The sequence below is a fragment of the Rhinatrema bivittatum genome, chromosome 12 (assembly GCF_901001135.1).
Source record: "Rhinatrema bivittatum chromosome 12, aRhiBiv1.1, whole genome shotgun sequence".
Taxonomy (NCBI): domain Eukaryota; kingdom Metazoa; phylum Chordata; class Amphibia; order Gymnophiona; family Rhinatrematidae; genus Rhinatrema; species Rhinatrema bivittatum.
The window spans coordinates 68,180,471-68,194,734 of NC_042626.1; the positions used below are offsets into that span (position 1 = coordinate 68,180,471).

Sequence of the window (14,264 nt, forward strand, 5' to 3'; positions counted from 1 at the left end):
AGTTTCAGATACTGAACAGAAGAAAATTGTATCAGAATTATAAAAACAGTTACTGTGCTATTTATAATGTTATTCCATGCTCCCAAAATGGGCTTGCACAGTTTTGTTACTATTTTTGGCTGTACAGCATGTAATGGTTCAAATAGGTTTGGTTCTATTTTTTGAGTTGTCTGATATTAAAGCACTGTAAAACCCATGGGGTAATGAATGTTATAAAGATGCTGAGAAAGCTTCCCTTTGATGCATGCAAAACCTGAGCCATGATCCAAAGTTGTTATATTTAATTCTACTCTGCGACAAGTCTGACATTCAGAGTCCTCTACTTCCCCATTTTTATTCTGGCTGCTCCACCAAGCAATAGGCACATGACACATTCAGAGACAACATTTCAAAGATAAAACAACATGCAGTAGAGAAGCATTTTTCAGACTATGTGAAATTTCTTTGTTTTATGCCTAGAATTTTTTGTAGCAGTTTGGTAGTGCTTAGAAAGGATATGTCATGGATGATAGAATTTATTTGAAGGGACTTTTTAGGTATTTATCTGGTTTGTACTCTAAAAGTTTTAACCCTTTGTGAACCATGATATGCTGATGATCCTAGGCTTTTTTTTTTTTTTTTTGCACAGAGTTTTGGGTTAGACAAAGCAGAACAGTGCAGCCATGTTTCGAAACAGCCTGAAGATGCTTCTTACGGGTGGGAAATCAAACCGCAAAAGCCGATCCAGTGGTAAGTGAAGAAGATAAAGCATTTTTTTCATCTAGTATTCTCTGCCACTTTAAGTTAAAGTGTGCTTTTAGTCAGACAAAGCTTTGGTCTGGACAGTGGAGTTGCTGTAATATCGCATGTCAGTTTAAATAAGGATGACATAAACTGCTCTTACAGACGTTGGGATATAAATGACTGCAGTGAAAGAGTCCCAGTACGGCTTGACACCATGCCCTCTTTGAATGTGTGTGGTATAGAAAAAAATGTAAGAATGGGAGAGGCTGCTGAATAAAAATCACAGCATACGTGTTAGGCAGCAATAGGGAAGACAGTCCCATGCAGTATATCTATGTTTTAAGGTTTGTAAAAATGTCAGAGGAAAAGCAGGCTTTAAACTGCTAGGCTGATTATAGGAGATAACTAATGTCATGGATTTGGTGTAAAACATTTATAACAAATGTTACTTTAATATAATCTTCCGAGGCTTTTGTCAGTGGATGAAGGGCTACAATGTACATGCTTGAGAAATGGTATTTTGTATTTATCCCAGGACAAGCAGGATGCTAGTCCTCACATATGGGTGACGTCATCCACGGAGCCCTTAAGCGGGAAAAACTTCTGGCAAGTTTCTAGAAGTTTTAACTGGCTGCCTGAGGCTACTGAGCATGCCCGGCATGCCATGATATTCCCTGCCACAGGGGTCTCACTCCAGTCTTCTTTTTTCCGCGCTGCTAGCTGCATCGCGGTTTCCAGGAGCCCCGTGAGTTACCTCACAACGACTAACTTTAATTCTCAACTTTTTACCCTTTACGGGTCTCGCTCGGTTTGTCACCGGCTGGTGACAAACTTCATACTCTTTTTTGACAAAAAAGAATCCGAATTCATCGACGGATGTCGACGGAGAAACCTCCGGATTCAAAAAATGTCCGGCCTGCAACCGGACTATGTCCATCACCGACCCGCACGTGGAGTGCGTCCGTTGTTTGGGAGGAGACCACGACATCGCTTCTTGTGCCCAATGTCAAGAAATGACGGCGAAAGGTAGGAAGCTTCGCCATGAAAGAATGGCTCAGATTTTTCAAATCAGAGCACCGACATCGCCGTCGACCTCGACTAGATCTTCCCCGATAGGCGTATCGAAGAAGATACTTCTAAAGAAAGTCCAACAAGGTTCGGGAGATGCTTCCTCGCCAACCCCGTCATCGTCCAGATCCGTTTCTGAGATCCGTCCCAAACATAAAACACCGGAGACATCATGCGATTCCTCCGTTGCCATCGCCGGAAGAACCAAAGGCTAAACAGCGGAAGTTGTCATCGACCTCGGTAATCCCTTCAGAGGAATCGACACCGTCGACGTCCGTGGCGGACTTAACAACCTTGATTAAGAAGCTTGTCGCCGATGCCATGAAAGAAGCCATCCCGGCTGCATCTCCAATACCGGCCCTGGTAGGACCGATGCCGACTCCCCAGTCGATGCCGGCCATCGGGCCGATGCCGATAACTCCATCGATGCCGGCCATCGGGCCGATGCCGATGTCTCCATCGATGCCGACTACCGAGTCGATGCCGGTACCATCGTCCACATCGATGCCAGTGCCGATGCCAACGTCATCGTTCATACCGATGCCAATCTCGGTGCCGATGACTGCTGCAGCTCTATCTATTCCGATGGACGTGCCTATCTGCGCTCCAACGATGCCTGCTACTCCATCGATGTCAACAGCCTCATCTTCGATGCAAATTGCACATCCTTCGATGGAATCGACGAGTGTACATTCTACAATGTCCACAAGTGCTTCCAGACCAATCTCCTCATTGATTCCCATCTCCATGTTTTCCTTTCTCACTACATCACTTTCTACGGCGGCACAACCACCTCCACATTACACTGTAGCTCCTTCTGCAGCTTCAAGCCGGGGAAAAAAAGGCAACAGGAAAGTCCAAACATCCAGAGATTCCCTCTGAGAAAAGATTACATGCTATCCTCACCAAAAGATATCATGATCTTTTATCTTCCTTGCCTTCATACCCGGCGGAAAACAGTGATACCAGTGATGGGGCACCGGACATCCAGGATCCTTTACCAGGACCCTCGGGGGTTCCTCCATCTACAATTCCAAGCCATCCTTCATATCCTCAACCAGAGGATACATGGTCTGACACACAATCGGAGTATTCTTCAGAAGAATTTTTATCAGAAGGTACTCCGCCACAAACCAAGAAGCAATCCCCTCCTGAGGATTTATCCTTTGCTTCTTTCGTTCAAGAGATGTCGGAATCCATCCCTTTTCAACTTCAGGCAGAGAAAGATGACAGACAGCAAACACTGGAGATTCTACAATTTGTAGATCCTCCAAAACATAACCTAGCAATTCCAGTTCATGAAGTACTACTCCAACTTCAGCAACGGATTTGGGAGCACCCATGTACAACACCGGGAGTTAATCGTAGAATTGATTCTACATATTTAGTCCAAGCGGCCCCAGGCTTTGAGAAGCCACAACTACCACACAGTTCATTAGTTGTGGAATCTGCGCAAAAGAAATCAAGAAGGTCAAGAACTCACGCTTCTATCCCTCCTGGGAAAGATAACAGATTCCTAGACCTTATGGGGCGTAAGATTTACCAGGGAGCGATGCTAAATGCGAAAATTGCTGCGTACCAACTGTATATAACACAGCATCAAAGAAACCTGTGGAAGCAGATTGAGGAATTTCTTCCCTCTCTCCCTCAACAGCAGCAGGAGGCAGCACAACACATTGTGCAGAAAGGTCTAGATGCGGGCAAGCATGAGGTGCGAGCGGCGTACGACGCATTTGAGACTTCTTCCAGAACGGCAGCTTCAGGCATCAGTGCTCGAAGATGGGCCTGGTTGAAGGCGTCTGACCTACGTCCAGAGGTCCAGGATAAACTAGTGGACTTGCCTTGCCTGGGCGACAACTTGTTCGGAACAAAAGTACAAGATGCCGTAACGCAGCTTAGAGAGCACTCTGAAACATTAAAACAGCTCTCTACGTTGTCCCACGATGCTCCTACTCACCCTGCCCGCAGACCGCCACGGCGAGACACCAGACGGCCTTTCTTTAGACCAAGAAGGTATTACCCCCAAACCTCAAGGCCACGCTCTACAAGGCCTCCACAGCGCCCTCAGCAGAGACAGCAGAGAGCTGCAAGGCCACAGCCTCCGCCCCAAACTGCTTCCACCTCTGGCTTTTGAAAGCAGTCCCGGAGAACAGAGCCAACCCAACCCCTTTCCGAATTTGCCAGTGGGGGGAAGGATTTCCCACTTTTACAACGATTGGGAAAATATCACCACAGATCAATGGGTCTTATCCATAGTTCATCAGGGTTACCACCTAGACTTCACAGCTCCCCCGCCGGAGTGTCCACCACAAAACTCCTATCTCGATCACATACCTCAATTACAAATGGAATTATCTACTCTTCTGAAAGCAAGAGCGGTGGAACACGTACCACGCTCACAGAAGGGAAGAGGATTCTATTCCCGGTATTTCCTCATTCCAAAGAAAACCGGAGGACTGCGTCCAATTCTAGATCTCAGAAATCTCAACAAATTTCTAAGAAAAGAAAAATTCAGAATGGTATCCTTGGGCACCATTCTTCCTCTCATACAAAAGGGGGATTGGCTTTGTTCTCTGGATCTCCAAGACGCTTATACTCACATACCTATTTTCCCACCTCATCGCAAGTACCTAAGATTCAAGGTGGGACGCCAGCATTTCCAATACAGAGTCCTACCATTCGGCCTAGCCTCAGCTCCCAGAGTATTCACAAAATGCCTAGCAGTAATAGCAGGACATTTGCACAAACAAGGTGTTCATGTCTTCCCTTATCTAGACGATTGGCTTATAAAAAGTCAATCTCAACAAGGGGCGCTTACTTCTCTACATTACACAATAAAGGTACTGCACACACTGGGATTTCTCATCAATTATCAAAAATCCCACCTACAACCATCTCATCTACTCCAATACATAGGAGCAGAATTAGACACAAACCTCGCACAAGCTTTTCTTCCAGAAGACCGTGCACATACACTGTCCCAGTTAGCGTACGCCATGTCCACACAACTGCAAGTGACAGCTCATCAGTTCCTAATCTTACTGGGCCACATGGCATCAACGGTTCACGTCACTCCGATGGCACGACTTGCCATGCGACTTACGCAATGGACTCTCCGGTCGCAATGGATCCAAGCCATTCAACCGCTTCATTCTCCCATCCAAGTAACCCACCAACTTCGCTCATCGCTAAACTGGTGGACAATCAAAGACAATTTACGCAAGGGCCTGCCTTTCCAAAAGCCGATCCCTCAAATAACGTTAACTACAGATGCATCCACCTTGGGATGGGGAGCTCATGTACACTCTCTTCAAACTCAAGGAACTTGGACAAAACTCGAAGCCACATATCAAATCAATTTTCTGGAACTTCGAGCTCTACGCTATGCGCTGCATGCGTTCAAGGACTGCCTTTCACACAAGACTGTGTTAATCCAAACGGACAATACGGTGGCCATGTGGTACATCAACAAACAGGGAGGTACGGGCTCGTATCTCCTTTGTCAAGAAGCTGCGCAAATTTGGGACTGGGCCTTGAATCACTCAATGTTACTACAGGCCACTTATCTAGCAGGAATTCAAAATGTACTAGCAGACCGACTCAGTCGGCAATTCCAACCACACGAGTGGTCTCTGAATCCCTCGATAGCGACCAAAATATTCCAATGTTGGGGACAGCCAACAACAGACCTCTTTGCGTCGCACCTCAACCACAAGGTGACCAACTTCTGTTCCCTGCACCAACAGAAGCACCAACCAGCCAAGGACGCCTTTGCTCGCCCTTGGAACTCAGGCCTCCTATATGCATATCCTCCAATACCGCTTATCACCAAGACACTGGTGAAGCTACAACAGGACAAGGGGTCCATGATTCTCATAGCCCCATATTGGCCTCGACAAGTATGGTTTCCCACACTGCTAGACCTGTCAGTCAAGGATCCAATTCGCCTGGGAGTAGCTCCCAATCTCATCACTCAGGATCAGGGCCGGTTGCGCCATCCCAACCTTCAATCCCTATCCTTGACAGCATGGATGTTGAAAGCTTGATCTTACAATCACTTAACCTCTCAACTAATGTATCTCAAGTGCTTATAGCTTCCCGCAAACCTTCCACAAGAAAGAATTATTCTTTCAAGTGGAAACGATTCACTTCCTGGTGCAAGCAAAACAATACAGATCCTTTCACTTGCCCCACAACTACTCTGCTAGATTATCTGTGCTATCTTTCAGACTCTGGACTTCAGACATCGTCAATCAGAGTACATTTGAGTGCAATCTCAGCTTATCATGACAAGATAGGAGATGCACCTATCTCCACACAACCTCTCGTCAGTAGATTCATGAGAGGTCTAACTCAACTTAAACCACCAATTCGGCCCCCAGCTACGCAATGGGACCTGAATCTGGTCTTAACAGGTCTAATGCGTTCTCCCTTTGAACCCATAGATACCTGTGACCTTAAATTTCTCACATGGAAAACTATTTTCCTCATAGCCATTACATCAGCTAGGAGGGTTAGTGAATTACAAGCACTTGTCACATACGAACCTTACACAAAGTTCCTCCATGACAGAGTGGTTCTCCGAACACATCCAAAATTCCTTCCCAAGGTAGTTACGGAATTCCACTTAAATCAAACTATAGTTCTACCCACATTCTTTCCAAAGCCTCACTCTCATCAAGGCGAAAGAGCTTTACACACTTTGGACTGTAAACGTGCTTTGTCCTTTTACTTGAATCGCACGACGTCCCTCAGAAAATCCAATCAGCTTTTCGTCTCATATGACCCAAATAAGCCAGGTAAAGCAGTGGGAAAGCATACTCTATCCAATTGGTTAGCCGACTGCATACAATTTTGCTATACAAAAGCAGGCCTTCCTCTCCAAGGGCGAGTAAAGGCACATTCCGTAAGAGCAATGTCAACTTCAGTAGCGCATTTTCGTTCAGTGCCAATCGTTGACATTTGTAAAGCAGCAACATGGACTTCTCTCCACACTTTTGCAGCTCACTACTGTTTAGACAAGGAAGGACGACAGGATTCCGCCTATGGACAATCTGTCTTAAAGAACTTGTTTCCAGTTTAATCCCAACTCCTTCTACATCCAACCTGCTGTGTACTTCGGCTGCATCATTTCCACAACAACGCATCACTGCTACATGCACGGACAATGACTCAGCCTCTAGCTTGCTAATCACCCATATGTGAGGACTAGCATCCTGCTTGTCCTGGGATAAAGCAAAATTGCTTACCTTGTAATAGGTGTTATCCCAGGACAGCAGGATGTAGTCCTCACGGAACCCACCCGCCACCCCGCGGAGTTGGGCCTCAGACTTTATTATTATATTTTTGCTTACGCTTATTGCTACATACAAGACTGGAGTGAGACCCCTGTGGCAGGGAATATCATGGCATGCCGGGCATGCTCAGTAGCCTCAGGCAGCCAGTTAAAACTTCTAGAAACTTGCCAGAAGTTTTTCCCGCTTAAGGGCTCCGTGGATGACGTCACCCATATGTGAGGACTACATCCTGCTGTCCTGGGATAACACCTATTACAAGGTAAGCAATTTTGCTTTCTCTTCATACTGAATAAGGCTTATTGTCCCGTTATTAGGTTGATATTTCTCTGGGTAATGAGATCTGTATATTTCATGGCTGGCAATAGTAATTTTATGCAGGAAAAGAGAAATTGTACAGACCCTTGTCTTCTTTATGGGGTGCTGCACCGATTTGTAATAAAAGCATTAATACATGACCTCTAGCTACAAAGGTCCATTAGTGTTTCCAGTTTGATTTGAATTACCTTGGTAATGTTATGCAAAGAATCAACACACAGACTACAACTAAAATAAAATATTTTAAAGAGTGTTTACTTGGGAATCAGTGGTAATGAATTAAATGATTATGGGTGATGATATATTTTGTAATTTGTAATTTGTTCTCTGTAAAGCCTGTTGCAATTTTAGTTATCTGTGAACCGAGATGATGTTCCCAACGTATCCCGGTATATAAAATACTTAAATAAATAAATAAATATTTAAATTGATTCCTGGATGTAGAAAACAAGTAGGTCATTTTTAATATTACATTTAAATACAAATGTACACTTAAAAACCTAAAACATTTAAATCTATTGTAATATTGAATATTTATTTGTGCTTTTATTTTCTTTGAGGTCCATATTTAAAAGCATTTAGCTGGATAACTCAGAAGTTATCCAGCTAAATGAAAATTTGGCCACTTGTCTAGCTAAATTCTAGCTGGTTGTTAAGTCATCCTGCTAGAATTTAACTGGATAACTTAGGGGCATTCCGGGGGCATAACTGGGAGGAGTTGAGTTAGCCAACTAACTCTGATATTCAGAATTAGCCAGATAATGTAGCCAGCTCAGTCTGGTCAGTCAAAAGTGTCCTGTAGTTAGGCAGTTAAAGTTAGCCAGCTGAATTCAGTAGTGTGACAGCACTATTGAACATATATATCCAGCTAACTTTGCTATCTAGACAGTGACTAAATATGGACCTCTTTGTTATTCGTTGCTTAATCTCTCCCTTCATGCCTTTTTCTTCCATAGTACAGAGTTCTCTTAGGAACAAGCAGGTGATTTTGATCTCCATTTTGATCATCTTGATTGTGATCTGACTGCTATTTTTGAGAATTTTGTCTTCCTTGGATTATTCTCAGATGATTAATGCTCTTACTCATGTCGAAAGGCATACTCTGGATCAAATTTCTTGTTGTTAGTCTAGGGGTGGTTTTGTGATAAAAAAAAATAAATTGTAATTATTAAAATGCCTTGGTCTGATCATGTTCAATTAGCTTTCTCAATAAATTTACCTTTATCAAGTGATAAATAAAAATACTATTGCAGAACATGTGGTCCATCAGTTTCAAAATCTTCCAGCAGTGGCTGAATTAAATTCTTTTATTGATCTAGTTATGAACTATTATGATGATGCAGATCCATCTGAGTTAGCTTCTCATTGGCAGGAGGAAATACTTTCAGTCCTTGAAAGGATGATTCCTGTAAAGATTAGAGTATTAACAAAAAGGAAGAATTTGGCTTCTTGATGTACTCCTGATTTAAGGAGTTTGAAACAAAAGACTTGTAAAGTGGAAAGGGAATGGTATAAGGCTCAATTAAATTCAACTTTGGTTGAACATTTTTCACAACAGTCATTGTATTTTAAAGCTATTCGATAAAAAATACATTTTTTTTAATGAAGAAAGAGGTAGTGAATAATTGGTCTATGGAATTGTTTGCTATTTTTAACTCATTGATTACTGCCCTTCATTGGTTGCCCTTCTCTGGAGGCTGTCCAGCGAGGAGAGACCAAAATGGTGTGAGGAGAAGCTGAAGGATCTAAATATGTATACCCTGAAGAGAGGAGGTATAGGGAAAATGTGATACAGATCTTCAGGTAACTGAAAAGTTTTAATGATGCACAAACGTTGAATCTTTTCCATCAGAAAGGAAACAGTAGAAGTAGGTATTACAAAAAGAAACTCCAGAGTGGACAATTCAAAACCAATGTCAGGAAATATTTCTTCATGGAGAGGGTGGTGGATGCTTGGAATGCCCTTTCGGAGGAGGTATTGATGAAGAAAACAATCAATGAATTCAAAAGAGCATGGATAAACACTGTGGATCCCTAAAGATTAGAGGACAAAAATGAAGAAGAGGGTGCATGCGGGTAACCTGCCCGGTGTAGCAGTTAGTACCCGTAACAGAAGACAGGAGGATTACTACCCTCAACCAATCGCCTTGATGCTTTTGATGCAACTGCAACATCACTCCTCACTTTTTGGAGGGGGAGGGATAAAAGGATAGATAGACATCATTTAATCTATTCTTTTATCCCCCCCCAAAAAGTGAGAAATGATGTTGCAGTTGCGTCAAAGTGGCAATGTGATAGGACTCAAATACCTCTACCAATTCACAGACTATATTTATCCAGAACAAACAATTTTTTTGCTTTTGAATGACCTCATACCGGGTTCAGATGTGCAGGTTAGCACGGTCGTTCGCCTCTATGTGCAGGATAGCAAGATTGTTAGCTTCCGCCAAAGTTTTTAATCATTGGTCATCAAAATAATTTCTTTCTGCTTATCGTGACAAAGTGTACTTTTAGTGACTTGTTACTCTTTCATCTTTTCATGCAGTAATATCATTTCATTGATTTTTCAATATACATTTGCAAGCTACTTAGCTTAGTTGGAGAAACACTGTAGACCCAGTGTGTCCTCAGACCTTGCCTTGGTATCAAGGTTCCTGGCTGGGTTTCGTCCTGAGCTCCGTGTTCCTGTTTTGGTTCTTCGTCCTGCTTTGCTTCCCCTCTCCGTTGGATTGATTCTTGGCTTCTGACCTTTGGACTGGCTTTCGTGTTTCCCGTGGCTTGACCCTGGTACGGCTTTCGACACTTCTCCTGGCTTGCCCCTGGACCGGCTTCGGACCCTTCTCCTGATTTGATCCTGGACTGGCTTTTGACCCTTCTCATGTATTGTACCCTCAGATCGGCTCTTGACTACTCTGTGACTCCTCCTTCAAGACTACTACGACCTGCTGGAGGCACCAGCCGTCTGGAATCCACGACTTGCGGGAGGCGCCTGCATCCAGACCTATCCTCAGTCTTCAGGGGAGTCTCCTAAGTCCCAGCGGCCGGTTCCCTTCGGGCTCCTCCTGGGGGGATCACGAGCTTCCAGGGTGAAATCTTCTTTCAACATCTACAGCATTTGGCCTCGCCCTTCAACAGTAGAGACCTAAGGGGGTTGATTCCCTTTTGAGTAGCGCTGACTCTGTCTCGGAACAGAGGTCCACCTTCTGATTCATAACATTTACTGTGGTGTTTGATATGGTAGATCATTCTGTTTTATAAAACCAACTTAAATTTTTGGGAATAGGGGGTTGGGTCTTCCAGTGCTTTCAGTCATGTTAATGGAAGCGACTCAAGACTGTATCATTAGCTAAATTTCTCTCAGTCCTGGGACTGACTACGGGCCGATTCAGTAAAGTCTGCGGGAGAGCGGGCGACCGCACGCTGTCCCGGCGCACACACAGGCCACTCGCCTGTGCTCGCGATTCAGTATTTAAATGAGGCCCGGCGGTAGAAACGGGTGAAAGGAGGCGCTAGGGACACTAGTGCGTCCCTAGCGCCTCCTTTTGGCCCAGAGCGGCGGCTGTCAGCGGGTTGACAGCTGACGCTCAATTTTGCTGGCGTCTGTTCTGAAGCCCGCTGACAGCCACGGACTCGGAAACCGGATGCCGGCAAAATTGAACATCCGGTTTTCGACCCGACAGCCTGGGCTGACTTCAATTTTTTTTTTTTTTTTTTACTTTTTTTACCCTTCGGGACCTCCGACTTAATATCGCCATGATATTAAGTCTGAGGGTGAACAGAAAAGCAGTTTTTACTGCTTTTCTGTGCACTTTCCCGGTGCTGGAAGAAATTAGCGCCTACCTTTGGGTAGGCGCTAATTTCTGCAAACAAAGGGGCGGATTTTCAGAGCCCTGCGCGTGTAAATCCGCCCAAAACCGGGCGGATTTACGCGAGCAGGGCCCTGCGCGCCGGGAAGCCTATTTTACATAGGCCTACCGGCGCGCGCAGAACCCCGGGACTCGCGTAAGTCCTGGGGTTTTCAGAGGGGGCGTGTCGGGGGGCGGGCCCGAACCGCGCGGCGTTTTCGGGGCGTGTCGGGAGCGTTCCGGGGGCGTGGCTACGGCCCGGGGGCGTGGCCGCGCCCTCCGGACCCGCCCCCAGGTCGCATCCCGGCGCGCAGGAGGCCCGCTGACGCACGGGGATTTACGCCTCCGGGAGGCGTAAATCCCCCAACAAAGGTAAGGGGGGGGTTTAGACAGGGCCGGGCGGGTGGGTTAGGTAGGGGAAGGGAGGGGAAGGTGAGGGGAGGGAACGGGGGTAGGCTGCGCGGCTCGGCGCACGCCGGCTATACGAAATCGATAGCCTTGCGCGCGCCGATCCAGGATTTTAGCGGATACTCGCGGCTCCGCGCGTATCTACTAAAATTCAGCGTACTTTTGTTTGCGCCTGGAGCGCAAACAAAAGTAGGCTATTCGCGCTCGTTTTAAAATCCGCCCCTAAATGTGCAGCTTGGCTGCACATTTTGTTTTCTGAATCGCGAGGGAATACCTAATAGGGCCATCAACATGCATTTGCATGTTGAGGGCGCTATTAGGTTCAGCGGGTTGGACGCGCATTTTCAGCCCCTTACTGAATAAGGGGTAAGGGAAAACGCGCGTCCAATGGCGGGTTAACAGTGCGCTCCATCGGAGCACACTGTACTGTATCGGCCTGTATGTGGGGTTTCCTAGAATTTGATTATTGCTCCCTGTTTGTTCACTATATTTATGCTCTCTCTGTGTGTATTGTTAAAATTTCTTATATTTTATTTTTTTTGCTGATGATGTGTATTTAAAGATGGAAGCCTGATAGAGTAAAACTTTATTAATTTGGTTTTGTCCAAGGTGGTACAGTAAACTAAATCCCATTAAGTTGGAAATGTTATGGGTTGGTGCCCTGACATGAAGCCAGATTTTATAATTTCTTTGTCCTCTCATCAAGTGATCATTAAACAAAAAGAACAGTGTCATTTAAAAAATACATATCCCCCTAAATAGTAATAACGGCATCCATTCCACCAATGTTCCAAACTACAAGATCACTGGTGTCATTAAAGGTGTTTTGGTAACGAGCTACGAGGTCACTGGACCTGCTGTAGTCAGTGCCAGTCTCAGTGTATACAACACTATTATAGGCCATGTCTCACAGAAATTTTAATTACCCACCACTTTACTATTTTTGGTATTTTTCTATAAAAACTAACAAAAATAGTAAATTGATGGCTGGTTAAAATTTCGGTGAAAGACAGCCTATAAATTATTTAACATCTCAAGTGATCTCGAGATTAGACTATTGAAATATAGTCTTTCTCGGGGCACCAAAAAAGCTTTTGACTTGGCTGCAGTTCAATCAGAACATGGAAGCTAGGTTAATTGTAGGCCTTAAAAGTTATGATTATGTGTTTCTAAAGCTTCAGAAGCTATATTGACTCCTAGTACAGTACTGTATTCAGTTAAAACTGTTAGTCTTGCTTTTCAAGGTTTTTCACAACCAAGCACCTTGAGTACTGAATACAGTCCTCCAGATGAGGTCTCACCTGAAGTACTGTGTTTTATTCTGGAGGTTAGAGACAGGACAGAGGTGGTCTAGAGAAGGGCAGTCAAAATGGTGTGGGGTCTGTATTGAAAGACTTATTAGGAGAAGCTGAATGATCTAAATATGTATACCTTGGAGGAGAGGAGATATGATACAGGTCTTTGGATATCTAAAGATTTTCATGATGCACAAACTTCAAAGCTTTTCCGTTAGAAAGCAGACAGCAGAGCTAGGGGTCACAAAATGAAACTCCAGGGAGATGATTCGGCACCAACATCAGGAAATATTTCTAAATAGTGAGGGTGGTAGATGCCTGGAATGCCCTTCCAGAAGAGGTGGTGAGGACAAAAACAGTAAGGCATGGGATAAACACTGTGGATTTCTAAAGGCTAGAAAATGGAAATGAAGAAAAGGGTGCATGGGGGTAACCTACATGGAGCAGCAATTAGCTTTCATGATTTTGACCCAAGTGCAACATTGCTGTTTACTGCAACAATGGGGGTAAAAGAGGAATTGGATTCAGACAGCCAACACTGGAGCCTGACTTCCATGGTCCGGGGAACTAATATGCAGAAATTAGAGAAAAAATGCGAGACTGCCTTCTACAGCCAAGTCCAAAAGCAAAGCATGTTCAAGCACCATTGTCTGAATTATCAAGCATGCTCACCTGGTAAAAATGTTGCTAATAGTATTATTTCTCTGAATATAAGACTTGGGGGTAACCTGCATAGAGTGGAAGTTACAATCCTTAGCAGAAACATGGGGTAACCTGCACAGAGTGGCAATTACCACCATGAGAAACTCGCTGGGCAGATTGCATGGACTATTTGGCTTTTTTCTGCCATCATTACTATTTACTATTTTTCAAAAACAAATTGAGAAATATATTTCAAAGCGGTCATTAATCTGTTGTCAGTTGGAGCTGTTGGTCGTTCATTCATTTAAAGAAGTTAAATTAGAGAAGTACTGCTCTCAGATGTTTTTGATAATGGCCCTCAAAATTGAGAGAAATGAAGGATCTACTAGGTTTTAAAACATTTTTTTAAATTCTTTATTTTCCAGTTTTTCAAATTGTAAGTCAAACTGACATTTACAATGTATTGGACAACCATAAAAAAAAGGATACATTCCATAAAATAATAAAGAAAATGACAATTCAGAATTTGTCATCCATATAAGATCTCAGGGGACTGCATATATTATAACAAAGAAAATAATAAGAAAAAAGTAAACATATAATAATTAATATAATCCGCTATACCATAGACACAATGGAAATGATAAACTAATAGGGCCCAAGTAAGGTTT

At 44.0% G+C, this 14,264-nt stretch overlaps 1 protein-coding gene across 3 annotated transcripts in view; it reads left to right on the plus strand.

Moving 5' to 3' along the window:
* TANC2 (tetratricopeptide repeat, ankyrin repeat and coiled-coil containing 2) overlaps positions 1–14,264 on the plus strand; it is a 1,188,344-nt gene that overhangs the window by 356,104 nt on the left and 817,976 nt on the right. For all 3 annotated transcript variants that reach the window (XM_029572386.1, XM_029572387.1, XM_029572388.1), the window contains exon 3: positions 629–729. In XM_029572386.1, the coding sequence (XP_029428246.1) occupies positions 663–729 (67 nt within the window). In that variant the 5' untranslated portion in view covers positions 629–662. The remainder of the gene's footprint in view (positions 1–628; positions 730–14,264) is intronic.